General features: G+C 42.5%; 1 protein-coding gene across 5 annotated transcripts in view; it reads left to right on the forward strand.

Annotated features, from left to right (window-relative positions):
• The window catches only part of efcab14 (EF-hand calcium binding domain 14), a 125907-nt gene that overhangs the window by 19989 nt on the left and 86787 nt on the right, over positions 1-19131 (forward strand). For all 5 annotated transcript variants that reach the window (XM_070886969.1, XM_070886971.1, XM_070886972.1 and 2 more), the window contains exons 4-5: positions 3445-3543; positions 14960-15070. In XM_070886969.1, coding sequence (XP_070743070.1) covers positions 3445-3543; positions 14960-15070 — 210 coding nt within the window. The remainder of the gene's footprint in view (positions 1-3444; positions 3544-14959; positions 15071-19131) is intronic.

Below are 19131 nucleotides of genomic sequence, written 5' to 3' on the forward strand. Positions count from 1 at the left end.
TTCTTTCTTTCTCTTCCCCCCCCCCCCCGTCTTCCCCTCCCACCCACCTTCTCTCCCCCCTCTCGCTGTAGACACTGACAGACAGAGCGTGAGAGACACACACACATACAGACAGATAGAGACACACTGGGGGGGACCGTCCCAGCACGCTGTTGGAGGACTCCTGGTGCTGCAGTCGGTAAGTAGAAAATGTTTTATTTATTGATTTAAAAATAAAAAAATTTTTTTTATAAATTTATTTTGGTTGGTTGATTTATTGATGTATTTATTATTGATGATGGCTCTTTATTTGTAAAACTGAAGTGTTTAATGTTTGTAAACTTCCCTTTAAACCCCCCCACCCCCCAGCATTCCTCCTGCCTAATTTGTTACCTACGCCTGATTTTCTAAAGTGTAGACAAGGTTTTTTCGAACGTACAAAAATCTTCACTTACTCCATTCTAAGTTAGTTTGGAGTAAGTTTTCACTGCCTAAACAGGCGTAAGTGGCCGGACACGCCCCCTTTTGAAGAAAAAATTCTGTTCCAAAGTGAAACTGTTCTAACTGACTAGAACTGGAGCAAACTAAATGCCGAGAATTCAAATTTCTAAGATACTTCATTCTAAACCAGTTGCTCCAAAAAATCAGGAGCAACTCAGGCCGAAACTTGGCCCCTAGATGTTGTGATACACAAGGTAGTGCAATTGTGAGACAAGCTTGATGGACCAGATGGTCTTTACTTGTCCATCATTGTTCGTAAGTTCATAACTAGAAGGTGGTAAAAGGAAATGGGTATAAATTGGAAAATTATCGTCAGTTGATAAAATACTCGCTAATACGGGCTTAAATTACCATACTTGGTGAAACACAAGTTCATCAAATCTTCATAATGGATTCCTAAAGGAAAGGTTGTGGCAATTCTTCATCTGTCACTGCATGCACAACGGGAGCATCATTGTCTATGTCCATGACTTCTGTGACATCGTCTTCATTCAATTCTAGCGTAGCTTCACAAGTCAGCCCTTTTGCGGATTCTAAAAGTTCAGCAATAATTTTCTTCTCCCTGGACACATGAAAACCTTCAGTCATCAGCATCGTCATCAACTTAACTAAACATAGTTGCTGGCCAGAGGTTATGCCAAGCATTGGCCAAGATGTCTCTAGTTGCCTCATTCCACTCATCCGCAGCTGCCCATATGGCATCCTTCGCCGAGAAATCTTTTGAGAACGCGGTTATTCCCATGCCTCTGTTTTTGTAGAGAAACTTCATTGATCTCATAATTCCTTGGTCCATTGGCTGTACCAGTGATGTTACATTGAGAGGTAAATAGATTCCATGGACATTATCCTCTACTAGAAGCTCAGCATCAGGATGTGCTGAGCAATTGACTAGCAGCAAGAATATTTTGCAGTTTTCTTCAAGGCCAGCTGCTGTGCAATGAGCACGTGCCTGCGGAACAAACTGCTTCTCAAACCAGTTCAGAGCGATTACCTTGGTTACCCATGTTTTCTTATTAATATGATAATGCACTGGGAATACTCTCATGCTCTTGAAACATCTTGGACGCTGGCTTTTCCCGATGACCAGAAGCGTACATTTGTGTCCCAGCCGCATTTGCACAAGCAAGCACAGTCAGTCTATCTTTGGCGCCTTTTACGCCTGCTAGCTGCGATTCTTCTGCTGTTGCTAATGTCTTTCTCGGTATGTAGCACCAAAACAGTGCTGTCTTGTCGGCATTTCATCAGCAATTAGTTTAATTAACTCCTCTATATAACCTTCAGCTGCCTCATGATCTGCTGAGGCTTTTTCACCACATTTTCAATTGCCTGATGCCATGATACTTTTTAAATTTCGTTAGCCAACCTGAAGAGTACTTGCATGCAGTTTCAATCTCCAGTTCTTTATGGGATATCTTGGCTTGTTGCCAAGGCAAAGGAACCTTTTCACTTCTCCTCTGTTGCCACCACTCCATCATTACTTGGTCCAACTCATCACTTTTAGGCTTATGCATTGTTTTTCTCTTGCTCATTTCTTTGAGTGTCACTTTCTGCATAAAACTTCATGATCTGTTCTTTCTGGCTTTATATGTCATAAATGATGGTGATTCCAACACCATACTCCTCATTAAATCTTCTCACTGAACCACCTTATCTAATCTCTGGAGTAACTCTACTTTCTTGGCAATTGACAATGAATTATGCTTCCTCTTTGTACTACCTGTATTACCCATTGGGGTATCTGTTGGCCTTTTTGACATGGTTGCAATGGCAAACAACACATTCACAATACAGGTACCTATACAAACCTTTAAATCGGGAAAACCACAGCGATTGGGTGGGGCCTGATCGAGGGGAGTACGTGGGTCAGGTGGGGTCGGCTCGGGTCACACGTGGGTTAGGTCGGGTCGGCTCGGGTCTCACGTGGGTCGGGGTCATGGGGCATTCTGAAAGGCTCAGACTGATCGCAGGTCTATATTTGCGGCGTTTATATTTTTTTTAAAAGTCCGGTTTTCGGAGCAGATTTCCGGATCCTGGACGACTCGTCGTTTCATGCACCGTTAAAAAAAAAAAAAAGTCTGGTTTTCGGAACAGATTTCCGGATTGCTAATGCCCACTTTTCTGATCTGCCCAATGTCTGGTTTTTGGACAATTCCGGTTTTTAGAACTCTGGATTTTGGGCGTTCTACTTGTATATACATCATCTGGATTTACAAATTGAGAGGACAGTATCAAAATTTATACCCCCTCCCCTTCTGACGTTCTGAAATACCCGAGCTCGGATGTGTCCGGATTCGTGATGTCAGAAAAAAAATTGAAAGTCTGGAAAAGCCCGGAATCCGGAATGGCCTCTGCCCCGAGGGTTCCGTCTTTAGGCGTTGCACCTGTAACACCAAATTGCAGGGTAGAGGGGTTGGCAAATTGTAACGAGGGATTGGAAGGATGTTAAATTGGACTGAAAGACCAGGAGTTTATGGGTAGACTAGCAGCACATGTGATTGGTAGGTGCAGTAGAAAAATGGGAAGTTATATATTTTGAAATTAAGAATCAGGAAAGAGAATGCTCCTTTAAATTACAGATTTAAAATGGGGTATAGAATCAGTGGTGGCAATGCAAGTTGATGCAGCAATAAAATGAGAGGCTAGAAATTTACGGAAATCAAAAGGGGAAATTAGAAAACATCTTTAGCAAGGGTGGTTAGAATGTGGAAGTTTGTCACATTGCTGTTGACGCAGAGTCCATAAATTCTTTTAAAAGGAAATTAAATAGTTGCTTGAAGAAAAATATTATACAATATGGGGAGTAAATATGAGAGTGGGATTAGACTTGTGCAGAAACACATTGGCACAGACTCGGTAATAGTTGAGGCGAAGCTGGGAGTTAAATTGGCCGTTAAATCTGATGTTATTTTGACCCTTAAATTGGGGTAAGTGTCAAATTCTAAATCATTCTTGTTTTATTTTCAGATTAACCAACTGAATTCAGCTGTTGCCCATTTAAAAGCCAATGTCAAATCAGCATCTGACTTGATCAACCTTCCAGTCACTGTGGAAGAACTCCAGAAGGTATATTTTTGTAGTTTCATATAGCATGATCTGTTTGACTGAAAACCCTCTAATGTATATTCATCTTTTTCACATCTGATGATGGACGTGTTTATGAAACATTTATAAGTTCTTGCTTTTAGCATAGCAAAATATTTCCAGGTGTTTCACGGTTGGGGCTTAGACCCAACTAGGATGGAGGATTAGCGAAGTGGCTGAAAAGCATTACTCAAATGGAACAATTTTAATTTTGCATAAATATTACAGACCTACAATGGGAGAAACTCTTTTAGCTATGAGTCATTTGAGCAACCTCTTGCAAAATGTAGTGTGCAGACCACACATTAGTCCTTGGAAATCAATCTGGAGTGATACAGCAAGGTGCAGAGGTTTAGGGGAAGGAATTCCAGCATATATGAGTGAGATGACTGAAAGCTTTGCTGCTGAAGTAGATCAGAGTTGGAAGATTGGGAAATGTTAAGTTAGAGCAACTTGCAGAGGCAGGGGAGCGAAGCCATGGAAAGATTCTGAGAGGAGAACACAAATGTTGAAATCAATGCATTGAGAGTTAGGGTGCCATTGGAGGCTGGCCACAATTGGGGTGTCAGTGAGAGATGAAATTCACGTGTGGGGTTCTGGATGAGTTGGAACTTTTGTTGGGCGATATTGAGGTGAGTCACAAGGAGGACACTGACAAAGTTGGGTGTGGAATCTTTACACTAAATCATAGCAAATTTTAAAACCCAATTTACAGGTTTAACAAAAAAAATCATAGTCTGCGACATGGCATTTGTTGATTGATATCTAAGGACTAAATCGCACATACAATAAGTGTGGCCTGCGTACTATTTTTTGCAAGAGGCTTCTTTTATTGTAGGCCTGTATTATTTAAGCAAAGTTAAAATTGGCCCAATTCTGTACTTCACCACACGGATTGCAGTGGTTCAAGAAGGCGGCCCACTATCATACTCTCGAGGGCAACTAGGATGGACATTAAATGCCGGCTGTGCCAGCGATGCCCATATCCAGAGAATGAATATAAAAATAAATCGACCTGAATGCATTAATGCTCCAGTAACTTCTGAAGGGGTTATGGGGGGGGGCGGGGGGGGAAGAACTTAACACAATCACAATCACTAAGGAGGTGGTACTCGGTAAGATAATGGGACTAAAGGCGGATAAATCCCCTGGACCTGATGGCTTGCATCCTAGGGTCTGAAGAGAAGCAGCGACAGGGATAGTGGATGCATTGGTTGTAATTTACTAAAATTCTCTGGATCCTGGGGTGGTCCCAGCAGATTGGAAAACTGCAAATGTAACATCCCTATTTTTTTAAAAAAAAGGAGGCAGACAAAAAGCAGGAAACACTAGACCAGTTAGCCTAACATCTGTGGTTGGGAAAATGTTGGAGTCCATTATTAAAGAAGCAGTGGCAGGACATTTGGAAAAGCATAATTTGGTCAGGGAGAGTCAGCATGGATTTATGAAGGGGGAAGTCATGTTTGACAAATTTGCTGGAATTCTTTGAGGATGTAACGAACAGGGTGGATAAAGTAGAACCAGTGAATGTGGTGTATTTGGACTTCCAGCAGGCATTTGACAAGGTGCCACATAAAAGGTTACTGCACAAGATAAAAGTTCACGTGGTTGGGGGTAATATATTAGCATGGATAGAGGATTGGCTAACTAACAAAGCAGAGAGTTGGGATAAATGGTTCATTCTCGGGTTGGCAATCAGTAACTAGTGGGGTGCCGCAGGGATCAGTGTTGGGACCCCAACTATTTACAATCTATATTAATGACTTGGATGAAAGGACCGAGTGTAACGTAGCCAAGTTTGCTGACAATACAAAGATGGGAGGAAAAGCAATGTATGAGGAGGACACACAAAATCTGCAAAAGGACATAGGCAGGCTAAGTGAGTGGGCAAAAATTTGGCCAATGGAGTATCATGTTGGAAAGTGAGGTCATGCTCTTTGGCAGAAAAAAAATCAAAGAGCAAATTATTATTTAAATAGGGAAAAATTGAAAAGTGCTGCAGTACAGCGGGACCTGGGGGTACTTGTGCATGAAACACAAGATTAGTATGCAGGTACAGCAAGTGATCAGGAAGGCCAATGGAGCCTTAGCCTTTATTACAAAGGAGATGGAGTATAAAAGCAGGGAAGTCATGCTACAGCTATACAGGGTGAGGCCACATCTGGAATACTGTGTGCAGTTTTGGTTTCCATATTTACGAAAGGATATACTTGCTGTGGAGACAGTTCAGAAAAGGTTCATTAGGTTGATTCCGGAGATGAGGGGATTGACTTATGAGGAAAGGTTGAGGAGATTGGGCCTGTACTCATTGGAATTCAGAAGAATGAAAGGTGAGCTTATCAAAATATATAAGATTATGAGGGGGTTTGACCAGGTGGATACAGGGAGAATGTTTCCATTGAAAGGTGAGACTAGAATTAGGGGGCATAATCTTGGATTAAGGGGCCGCCCATTTAAAACTGAGATGAGGAGGAATTTCTTCTGAGGGTTGTAAATCTGTGGAATTCACTGCCTGAGAGCTGTGGAAGCTGGGACATTGAATAAATTTAAGACAGAGATAGACAGTTTCTTAACTGATAAGGAATTGTTAGATCTCTTAATTTTCAATGAGATGCGAACTCCAGTGATATAACTTTATTCTGGCAGCTGCAACAAATTGCTGGCTTTATGCCAGGTCCTTGTCCTTCTGAAACACATGACAAAAATGGCTGTACTTATCCTGGATCAATTTACAATCGTGACCTCGCCCCCTTTGACCTTATTGGCTCAATTGATATGTTGGCCCATAATTGGCTCCCTAACCAAAGTCCTGAAATGTCAAGTGTGAGTTATAGCTCAATGCAGTGTGCTGATTCTCACGTAGGCAAGGATCTGTGTTTTCTCAACTTTGCAGCCTGTTTGAATTCTCTATCAATCCCCCCTTTGATTCTTTCACAAACTGAATCATAAAACATCAGATATCATTGGTTAAACATTCTACAAAATAATTTCATACATGTTAATAGAGTTTCCTTCTAAAATTTATTGATGTGTTTCGCCACATGTCCGGACTAGTAGCTTCCACATAAATTTACATCAACCCGAATTCCATCGTGGCCACAATGGAAGTCTGGTTTTAGTAGGTTAATTAACCTCATTCCAATTTAATCCAAATCAATACCTTAATTCAACCAGTAAACAACCTTCCCTTAAGCATAACATATCCCTGTGCCACATACAAACAGTCTGCTGGGACCTGCAAGGTGTCTCACCTGCGGGTACAGCAGCTACAGCCACCTGGTTGCAACAACATTTAATCAACATAACCAAACAATATAAAAGTAAAATAATTACAATGAAGAGAATTAAACTGTCCACCAATGAAGTTCCTATTGAACCTAGCCATTCAGTGGCTCCGGTCCACAAAGTGAATGATGGGGGTTGCTTAAGTTTTTCTACCTCCTTTTTGGATATGCTCTGCTAAGTGGGTAATTTCTTCTGAGCTATTTGGGATATATCTGCAACACTCAGTTCCGAGTAGGGTGCAAGTATCTCCCTTTTCAGCCAGGATGTAGTCAAGGGCCAGTCTATTCTGTAGGGCTACTGTGTGGATTGCTACCATTTCTGCATTGATTTTAATTAGGGCCTCTGAGGTATCATTGGCTACCCATTCCACAACGGATGCCATATTAATGGATTCCCTTGCCAGTTTGGCGGTCCCATACCCGGGGATCAGAATGGCAAAGAACCTCTCTGTTTCTGTGATAGCTCTCTTAGGACGGCGTAGATGTTCTGACAGTGACTTTATATGATACATATATGGCACAATGTAGGCTAAATAGCAGGATCCTGTCCAATTCTGGGGCAGCCAAGGGTAGGCCTTGTGGCCACACACCCAATAGGTGCCATTATCGGCAATGAATGTTAGCTGTTTCTTTGTCAGCAACACTCCGGGGCCTGTCCAGGCTTTTCCATCTGTTTTATTCAGGATCCCCGTTACGTTAAGAACTCCCACATTGGCCCAGTTTGGATGGTTCCATGGCTTGATTATATTATAATTCCGGGAGCAGTTACTATACCCCATATTTTGGCCTCCTTTGATGTCTCTAATCAGACAGACCAAATCCCCCGGTCTTCCTACCCCCGTTGTATTAGTGATGACAAAAAATGGGGGCCGTTTGGAATTATTGTAGCACGGTTGGTACCCCCCTTCAAAGGTAGTCAGATTGTAACCTGCTGACTTCCATTTTACGTGCCCAGTCTTCCGTATCCTGAAACGCATTGCCTGTTTTGTTTTGATTAATTATCCACTCAGCCATTTCCGAGATATTCAAGGGAATCCCTCCCTTTGAGTGAATAGGAATATGCGCACACATCCAACAACTAGAAATGTTACTTTGTTTGGCATAAATGTATGACATATATAAAAAAGTATTTGCATGTAATTCCCTGGGTACTCTACTATTTCCCTTTGGTGCAGAGGGTCAGCTTGTAAGAAGTAGGCAAATGCCTAGAATACCTGCAGTCAGTAGTACAGTAAATTTATACATTTTGGCAAAAAGTAATTGTCCTTAACAGATTTCAGCTTCAGTTATGGGTACTCGTTTAACGTATGAGGCGTGGATACAGGCTTTCTTTCCTGGGACTTTAACAGCTGCCTGGGTGGTCAATAACACTTGGTAAGGTTCCTTCCACTTGGCACCCAAAGGTTCTTTATGCAACTTTTTCACATACACCCAGACTCCCGGGATGATGTCGTGTCCTCCTTCGGGCGGATTACCCCAAGCTGCCAATACCTGTCGGGAAACAGATCTAATAGCATTGGTTAGGTTCTGACAGTATGATAACAAAGTGTCACTCATTCATTAAGTGAACATCAGCTTTCCGTAAATCAATAGTTCCTGGCAGCGACATGGGTCTTCCTGTTATAATTTCAAATGGGCTTAGACCTGGAATTCTGTTCGGGGTTGCCCTAATGCTACATAGCACTATTGGTAGTGCCTGGGGCCATGGTGTTCCTTCTTGTTGATATTTGGCAAGCTGTTGTTTCAGAGTTTGATTCATTCGCTCTACTTGTCATGATTGTGGGTGATAAAGACAGTGTAAATCCCACGTAATGTTCAGTAACCTACAGACTTCTTGGCAGACAGCACCTGTGAAGTGTGTTCCCTGATCTGAGTCAATGCTACTCGGGACTCCCCATCGGGGAATGTAATCCTTACACAAGACCTTTGCAGTGTGATTGGCTGTGGCTCTTTTAGTTGGGACAGCTTCTACCCATCTAGAAAATTTGTCGACCATGACAAGAATGTTGGTGTATCCTTGGCATGGAGGGAGAGATATATAATCAACCTGCAGATGCTGGAATGGTCCGACAGGGGCAGGGGGCCTCAGTTGGGGCATTACCGTGATGGGTCCAGAATTATTTTTCTGGCAGACCACAGAACGGTCTGCTACCAGCTGGGCATGTTTTTTTAAATCCCTGACTTTTGGAACCGTGCCGTCATCTGTTGTGAGGCCAAGTGTCCCCACGAGTGGATCTGATGGGCTAAAAAAGGCATAAGCGTTTGTGGTGCGACTGGCTTGTCGGTAACTTTGTCTCCAGACACCATCTTTGTATAGCTTAATTCCTGCCTCAATCCATGTCCATTTTTCCTCTCTGGAGCACTCGCCTTGCATTGATTGAAGGTCTCGTGTCAGAGTCCTGAGTGCTTTCAATCTGCACATCTGTGTTGTTGGTTCTTCTGGGGGTGCGCCCTGTGAGGCGGCATCTTTAGCTGCCAGGCCAGCTAGGGCATTTCCCTGTGCTTCCGTGGTATTTTCCTTGGTATGGGCCTTAAACTTCAGGATGGACGCTTCCTGAGATAATTGTATGGCCTCTAGTAAGTCTCGGACTACTTTTCCATTTCGGATAAGTGTACCAGCAGCAGTGAGGAATCCTCTTTTCCGCCATAACAGACCAAAGTCGTGAGCGACTCCAAAAGCATAACGCAAATCTGTGTAGACATTAGCTGCCTGTCCTTCTGCTATTCGACATGCTTCTGATAGGGCCCATAACTTGGCCTGTTGTGCTGACGTTCCTGAGGGTAAACATTCTTTGACCACTACCTCATAAGGTTGTAACTGTCCACCCTGCTTTTCTGGTACCATTGTCAACAAAGGAGGAACCATCTGTAAACAGGATGAGGTCTGGGTTGTGCAGAGGCTCCTCTGCTGCTAAGGCTGCTTCTTCTGTTTCTTTTAAAATCTCCACGCAGTCATGTTCTTCACATTCTCCCCCCTCTTGCTCCCTCGATTCTGACATCGGGAACATAGTTGCGGGATTAACCGGGCTGGCCCGGATGATATGGAAATTAGGAGCTTCCAAAACTGCTGTCCAGCGGGTCCATCTTGCTGCCGACACCTGAGACATTCTATTCATAGACAGCAAAGTGTGTACGGTGTGGGGACACTTGATAATCAGCTTTTGGTCGAGGACTAGACCCGCAGTGATCATTACCGCTCGACATGTAGCTTCCATGGCCCTTAGGCAACTTCCCCATCCGAGGGCTACCACATCCAGTTTTGCCGAATAATAGCCAATAGGTCTTTGCCGATCCCCATGTTCTTGTGTCAGTATAGCTGTCATGTATCCTTCTTTCTCATGGACAAACCGGGTAAATGGCTTACCACTGTCGGGGATTCCCAGAGCTGGTGCCGAACACAAAGCCTTTTTCAAACTTGGGAAGGCCTCGTGCTGTTAGTGAGGGTGATGGCTTCTTTAGAAGCACGTTTCCCCTTTAAGATATCATTCAGTGGCTGAGCAAGCTGTGTGAAGGAGTCAATCCAATTTCTGTTAAAGTTACACAATCCCAAAAAGGACCTTAGTTCCTGAATAGTGGTTTTTTTAGCAGTCCGAATGGCTGCAGTTCTATCCTGGGTATGTTCTCTCTTTCCTTGTGAAATCTTTTGTCCAAGGTATACAACCTTTTCTTGGGATATTTGTGCTTTGTCGATGCTGGCTTTATGACCTTTCAGCCAAAGGTGGTCCAGCAGAGTTCGTAGATCTTGTTCATGCTGGTCTTCCGTGTTTGAAGCCAGCAGGATATTGTCTACATATTGGATGACTGTGGATGACAGAGGAGGTAATTCTCGCAAATGGCTTTGTAAAGCGATGTGGAATACCGCAGGGCTGTTGTGGAAACCCTGCGGTAACTGGGTCCAAGTATACCGTTGTCCTTGGACAGTGAAAGCAAACCACTGTCGAACCTCCAGTGCCAGAGGCACTGACCAAAATCCGTTGGCCATATCTATAAACTGAGAAATATTTATGTTCCGGTTTGAGGGCATTAAAACTGGTGGAGGGATATGCGACCAAAGGAGCTTTTTGATCAATACACTGGTTAGCTTTCCTATAATCGACGGTCAAACGCCAAGTCTCATTAGATTTCTGTACCGGCCACACGGGGCTATTGGAGGAGCTATGTGTTTTAAAAAGCACCCCTTGTTTCTCCAATTGCTGAATAATGGTAAGATTCCTGCGATGGCAGTTGGACTGATGGGATACAATTTAGTGCATGGAGGCTTGGTCCCGGTAAATGACGCAGGCTCCATCTGGAGTAGGCCACAATCGTTCTTATCTTTAGCCCATATTGGGTGTTCCTTCAATTCTTCTTTCTTCGAAGTTCTAATTGACCATGTCACCTGACCATCCTCGAAATGCAACGATGAATCTACTTGGATTAGAACGTCCATTCCCAAAAGGGGTTGATCTACTGGGCCTATCCAGACCGGCGTGGTTAGTTCATGTGGACCCAACCCTATAAGCACTGGTGTTGTCCTTTTTAATTTCCATTTTATGGCCCCCAACTCCATAGGCTGTACGTGCCCTACCATCCAACGGCAAATAGTCTCCATATTGTAGGGGTAAGCATGTTAATTCCGCCCCTGTGTCTAAAAGACAGTCCACATCCTTATCGCCCACCCTCAATTATATATAGCCCATCTCCCCTCTGTTGTATTAGTGCGAGGAGGGGGGCCAGGGTGGGCTCTAATCGTTTTTTGATATCCCATGTAACTCTTTCTGTTGTTGTATTGTCAGTCACTTAAATGCTTCTATGAGGCTGTTATCTTGTGACAAGCCTGGTTTGTTGGCTGAATTGTATCTCTGGCTGCTTCCTCTTCCCCGGCCATGACCTTGCTGTTTCGCCCTGCACGTCTTGACCTGGTGACCTTCTTTCCCACAATAATTACATTTTCCGGGTAATTTTCCTAATGACTGTTTGTTTATCGGAATCCTGGGATTTCCATCCCATAGCCTGCACAGCTCGGTCTTTAGCTCCCATATCGCTGTCTAATTGGTTACATCGCTCCACCAACGCTGCAAAGGTAGTTCCTCTACCTTCCCGGTCCAGTAACACTACCTTAAGCATTTTGGACAGTTCTGGCTTTTGACCTGCCACGAAAGCTGCTTTCAGGGGTGTAAACTCTTGTTCATCCATTTCCTCATCCGTATTATTCATACCTAAATGTTCTAGCCACGTGTATCTAAACCGCTTGTCATACTCCAGGACCTCCTCTGTTCCTTTCTGTTGGCAGGCTGCAATTTTTCCCCAGTCTGTCTTAGCTGGACTGAAGACTTGCAGCCAATGATTAATCACATCCCACCCTGCGTCAAATTCTTGCTCATCCTGCCCCAAAGCTCCTTTTACCTTGTCGTACAATTTTCTTGTGTTTTTGGCACCATTATGGTCAAAATTTGCACTCCGTCCCAGGGATGAAGTTGATATATATTTCTTAAGCGGTCCAATTGGTCCCACGTTTTCGCTCCCCCTTTCTTTGGATTGGGCAACTCCTTAGATCATTTATCAATTTTCTCTGGGTCTGCCAGATCATGAACTAAATATTTTTCATACAGCCTTTTCTTCATTTTTTTTGGTTCCGCCCTCATCCACAGTCTCTTCTGATTTGACTACAACTCATGATTTTTTTTTTTAAAAACGGGGCAAAACGCACCCCTAATTCTTCATCCTCCGACCCTGTATCGTCGGAAGATTCAGAAACCATATCTATTCCTTGGTCGTGTCTTCGGGTTTGCGCTTTTAATTTATCCAAACATGGGTACCCTGGGAATTGACCGATACATTTTCATTTTCCTATTACTATCTCTTGGACCTAATGATTTTTTCCATTCTTTAATTTCACCTTTAAGATCTTTAACTTCCGCTTCCAACTTTTCAAGTGCAAGCTTTTTCTGTCTTATTTGTTCACACACCGCTTGCAATTGGTCCTTTTGTACTGGTCAGGTCCCTATCATGTTGGGAACATGTTATAATTTCATTCAGCTGTTGGATCTGTCCCATAACAGCTAAGGACCATCTGGTTCGCTCTTTATTTTTCATACGGGTCGTTTTTCCCCAGACCCTTTTGATCTCGTCCAAGGACCATTGTCCTTTGGAGGTTCCATACTTTTGTTCAATCTTGATACAGGTTTTAGATAAGTCGAATTGTTGCCCTATGTATTTTTTCAACTGTTCGAGGATTTCGTCTATCGAAACCTCAGGTGGTGCCTGCCTGCCTTTAACAGTTGTAGGCAATTCTTTGCTCTTATCGTCTGTTGCCATAGTACTAATTTCTTTACTGGGGTCTCGAGTCGCATGCTTTCCAGCCGATCAGTGGGTCGGTGATGAATTAACTAACACACCGCCGAAGTTTAGACATCTATGGGACCTCGAGGCGATTGCCAACCGGAGGTTTCGCAAACCGGAGGCTTTTGGAATCGCGTAGAAGGGGAGGTGAATTTAGACAATTGACCGAGGACTTTTATAAAAAGGAGTCCTTACCTCAGTATGTTGGTCCGATGTCCAAAATTCAGTTTCTTCCCTCAGCAATCCTGTTCATGACGCCAAAATTGTTAGATTTCTTAATTTTCAATGAGATGCGAACTCCGGTGATAGCTTAACATAACTTTATTCTGGCAGCTGCAACAAACTGCTGGCTTTATGCCAGGTCCTTTGTCCTTCTGAAGCACGTGGCAAAAAATGGCTGTACTTATCCTGGATCAATTTACAATCGTGACCTCGCCCCGTTTGACCTTATTGGCTCAATTGATATGTTGTTAGCCCATAATCGGCTCCCTACCCAAAGTCCTGAAATGTCAAGCGTGAGTTATAGCTCAATGCAATGTGCTGATTCTCACGTAGGCAGGGGTCTGTGTTTTCTCAACTTTGCAGCCTGTTTGAATTCTCTATTAGGAATTAAGCGGTTATGGGGAACGGGCAGGGAGATGGACCTGAGTCCATGATCGGATCAGCCATGATCGTATTAAATGGCAGAGCAGGCTCCTGCTCCTATTTGGATGAAGGAATTGAGTGTAATATCTCCAAGTTTGCAGATGACACTAAACTGGGTGGCGGTGTGAGCTGTGAGGGGATGCTAGGAGGCTGCAGGGTGACTTGGACAGGTTAGGTGAGTGGGCAAATACATGGCAGATGCAGTATAATGTGGATAAATGTGAGGTTATCCACTTTGGGAGCAAAAATACGAAGACAGAATATTATCTGAACGGTGGCAGATTAGGAAAAGGGGAGGTGCAACGAGACCTGGGTGTCATGGTTCATCAGTCATTGAAAGTGGGCATGCAGATACAGCAGGTGGTGAAGGCAAATGGTATGTTGGCCTTCATAGCTAGGGGATTTGAATATAGGAGCAGGGAGGTCTTACTGCAGTTGTACAGGGCCTTGGTGAGGCCTCACTGGAATATTGTGTTCAGTTTTGGTCTCCTAATCTGAGGAAGGACGTTCTTGCTATTGAGGGAGTGCAGCGAAAGTTCACCAGACTGATTCCTGGGATGGCAGGACTTGACATATGAAGAAAGACTGGATCGACTAGGCTTATATTCACTAGAATTTAGAAGAATGAGAGGGGATCTCATAGAAACATATAACATTCTGACGGGATTGGACAGATTAGATGCAGGAAGAATGTTCCCAATGTTGGGGAAGTCCAGAACCAGGGGACACAGTCTAACAATAAGGGGTAGGCCAGTTAGGACCGAGATGAGGAGAATCTTCTTCACTCAGAGTTGTTAACCTGTGGAATTCCCTGCCGCAGAGAGTTGTTGATGCCAGTTCATTGGATATATTCAAGAGGGAGTTAGATATGGCCCTTATGGCTAAGGGGATCAAGGCGTATGGAGAGAAAGCAGGAAAGGGGTACTGAGGGAATGATCAGCCATGATCTTATTGAATGGTGGTGCAGGCTCGAAGGGCTGAATGGTATACTCCTGCACCTATTTTCTATGTTTCTATGTTTATTATGTTCTTATGTAAGGCACATGTCTTGAATTTTATAAAATAAAAAATATGCTGATAAATTGCATTTGAGAAATGTATATTTGTAAAAAGATAAACTCAATAATTGATTGCATTGATTTTTGCAGAGTGTTGCCACAATCGGGAGCACACTTACCAGTGTTCAACATGACGTTGATACTATACAGACTGCTTTAGAGGATCAAAAGAAAATAGTGGAGACACTTCAACAAAATGAGGTGAGGACTGCTGCAATTAAAAGGAATGAGGGTCAGTGTTTCATACTGGGAGAATGTATTTTATGATAATTGCTCTTCAGTTTTCTGGCAAAATGCATGCACACCTAATTAGTCATATACTAACAATTTTGCATCTATACTCTGCTTGAGACTGGAGCATTAATGAGAATTGTCAGCATTATTGTAACACAGTTCTATAAACTCCTTTTGGAATGAAGTTTATAATTGGTATTTCTGTTAAAATAATATATGAAAGCATTTAGAAGAATAAGTATTAAGTTTTGACAAAGTCAGTACCATAATTTTCTCAGTGAATGACTTCAGTTGTTAATTGGACAAAATTTCTACTGATATTGCATGCTGATGCTAATAGGGTAATTAACAAAACAAACTACATAAATATTGTCTCATTTACTCATGTTAGCGATAGTGTTTTGGTCATACAGAAAAAAAGATTAATTTGACAAAGATCAAAATTGAGCTTTCATAATAGCTCTATGTGCATCACATTGTGCAGTATTGGGTCGTAAGAACATAAGAAATAGGAGCAGGAGTAGGCCAAATGGCCCATTGAACCTGCTCCACCATTCAATAAGATCATGGTTGGCTGATTTGATCTTGGCCTCAACTCCACTTTCCTGCCTGTTCCCCATAACCATTGACTCCCCTATAGTTCAAGAATCTGTCTTTCTCAGCCTTGATTATATTCAGTATCTCCGCCTCCACAGCACTCTGGGGTAGAGAATTCCAAAGATTCATGACCCTCTGAGAGAAGAAATTCCTCCTCGTCTCCGTCTTAAATGGGCGACATCTTATTCTGAAACTATGCCCCCTAGTTCTAGATTCTATTATGAGGGGAAACATCTTCTCAGCATCTACCATGTCAACCCCCCTCTTGTATGTTTCAATAAGATCACCTCTCAGTCTTCTAAACTCCAATGAGTACAGGCCCAATCTGCTCAACCTTTCCTCATAACACAACCCCTTCCTCCCAGGAATCAACCTAGTGAACCTTCTTTGAACTGCCTCCAATGCAAGTATATCCCTCTTTAAATAAGGAGACCAAAACTGTATGCAGTACTCTAGGTGTGGTTCCACCAATGCCTTGTACAGTTGTAGCAAGACTTTCCTACTTTTATACTCCACCCCCTTGCAATAAAGGCCAACATTCCATTTGCCTTCCTAATTACTTGCTGTACCTGCATACTAACTTTTTGTGTTTCATGTACGAGGACACACACATCCCTCCGTACCGCAGCATTCTGTAGTCTCTCTCTCCATTTAAATAATATTTTGCTTTTCTATTCTTCCTACCCAAGTGGATAACCTCACATTTTCCCATTATACTCCATCTGCCATATTTTGGCCCGCTCACTTTATCTATATCCTTTGCAAACTTTGTGTCCTCCTTACAACTTGCTTTCCCACCTATCTTTGTATCGTCAGCAAATCTGGCTACAGTACACTCGGTCCCTTCATTCAAGTCATTAGTATAGATTGCAAATAGTTGTGGTCCCAGCACTGATCCCTGTGGCACCCCACCAGTTACAGTTTGCCAACCTGAAAATGACTCACTTATCCAGATTCTCTGTTTTCTGTTAGTTAGCCAATCCTCTATCCATGCTAATATATTACCCCCAGCACCATGAGCTTTTATCTTGTGTGTGGTACTTTATCGAATACCTTTTGGAAATCCAAATACACCACATCTACTGGTTCCCCTTTGTCCACCCTGTTCGTTTCATCCTCAAAAAACTCTAGCATATTTGTCAAACGTGATTTCCCATAAAACCACTGCTTGATTCTATTATGATTTTCTAAAGGTCCTGCTACTAATAATTCCTTAATAATGGATTCCAGCATTTTCCCAATGACCGATGTTGGGCTAACTGGCCTATAATTTCCTGTTTTCTGTCTCCCTCTTTTCTTAAATAAGGGTGTTACATTTATGGTTTTCCAATCCGCTGAGACCTTTCCAGAATCTAGGGAATTTTGGAAGATTACAACCAATGTATCCACTATCTCTGCAGCCACTTTTTTTTTTAAGACCTTAGGATGCGAGCCATTGGGTCCAGGGGACTTGTCAGCCTTTAGTCCCATTAGTTTTCCTAATACTTTTTCTCTAGTGATAATTGTTTTAATTTTCTCCCTCCCTTTTGCCCCCTGATTTTCTACTATTATTGGGATGCTTTTATTGTCTTCTACCGTGAAGACAGATACACAATATTTGTTCAAAGTCTCTGCCATTTCCTTGTTTCCCATTATTAATTCCCCAGTCTCAACCTCCTAAGGGACCAACATTTACTTTAGCTACTCCCTTCCTTTTTATGTACTGTAGAAGTTCTTGCTGTCTGTTTTTATATTTCTTGCTAGTTTATTCTCATCTATTTTCTCCCTCATTTTTTTTTTTTAGTCATCCTGGTTTCTAAAATGTTCCCAATCCTCAGGCCTATCACTAATCTTCACAACATTATATGCCTTTTCTTTCAATTTGATACCATCCTTAACTTCCTTAGTTAGCCACGGATGTTCATAGGCCATACAGGAAAGGAAAGGACCAGGTTCAATCGCCGGTCTGTATGAGTTACTCAACCTAAGCCAGGCCAGGAAGGAGTATGTTACAGTTGGTCCTAATATTCCCAGGATGGGGAGAGAGAAAACAAGGCAAAGTTCCTGATCCTTATCCAGCGACCCTCTGGAGTTCTTTTGTGCAGCTATAGGGCTGGGCTGGAGGTGTCACTTTGAAGTAACACAGCCTGTCAACGTGCATTTTAGGTTCATAATATTGATTGGCTGCTTGGATGAGTTACTTGAAAACTGCTGCCACCTGTGGACCTGACTCCCAAACTGATTTTATATCTTCAGAGAGGAGGGATAAACAGAGAAAGTAATTGGAAAAATTTTAGGAGGAGGAAAACAAATTGCATTAAGAAACTTGTTTACATTTTTATAATAAAATACACTGTTTTAGAATTCAAGTTAGCAAAAAATAATTAATCTTTTAAAATCCTATGAGCATGTATGTGTCTGGAAAGAGTAAGGAAACCAGTATCAAAGTTTTGAGTTCAAATTTTCCATTTGTTAAATGCATTTATGTAAAAATTAGGGATGCGTGCAATAAAGGTACAGCAGTTATCATGGGCAACTTTAATCTACATATAGATTGGGCTAACCAAACTGGTAGCAATACGGTGGAGGAGGATTTCCTGGAGTGTATTAGGGATGGTTTTCTGGACCAATATGTCGAGGAACCAACTAGAGGAATGGCTATCCTAGACTGGGTGATGAGTAATGAGAAAGAACTAATTAGTAATCTTGTGCGAGGCCCCTTGGGGAAGAGTGACCATAATATGGTAGAATTCTTTATTAAGATGGAGAGTGACACAGTTAATTCAGAGACTAGGGTCCTGAACTTAAGAAAAAGTAACTTCCATGGTATGAGACATGAATTGGCTAGAATAGACTGGCAAATAACACTTAAAGGTTTGACGGTGGATAGGCAATGGCAAACATTTAAAGATCATATGGATGAACTTCAACAATTGTACATCCCTGTCTGGAGTAAAAATAAAACTGGGAAGGTGACTCAACTGTGCCTAACAAGGGAAATTAAGGATAGTGTTAAATCCAAGGAAGAGGCATGTAAATTGGCCAGTAAAAGCAGCAAACCTGAGGACTGGGAGAAATTTAGAATTCAGCAGAGGAGGAGAAAGTGTTTAATTAGGAGGAGGAAAATAGAGTATGAGAGGAATCTTGCCGGGAACATAAAAACTGTATGCAAAAGCTTCTATAGGTATGTGAAGAGAAAAGGATTAGTGAAGACAAACATAGGTCCCTTGCAGTCAGATTCAGGCGAATTTATAATGGGGAACAAAGAAATGGCAGACCAGTTGAACAAATACTTAGGTTCTGTCTTCACGAAGGAAGACACAAATAACCTTCCGGAAGTACTTGGGGACCAAGGGTCTAGTGAGATGGAGGAACTGAAGGATATCCTTATTAGGCAAGAAATTGTGTTAGGGAAATTGATGGGATTGAAGGCCGATAAATCCCCGGTGCCT

The sequence above is a fragment of the Pristiophorus japonicus genome, chromosome 8 (genome assembly GCF_044704955.1).
Source record: "Pristiophorus japonicus isolate sPriJap1 chromosome 8, sPriJap1.hap1, whole genome shotgun sequence".
In the NCBI taxonomy this organism is placed as follows: Eukaryota; Metazoa; Chordata; class Chondrichthyes; family Pristiophoridae; genus Pristiophorus; species Pristiophorus japonicus.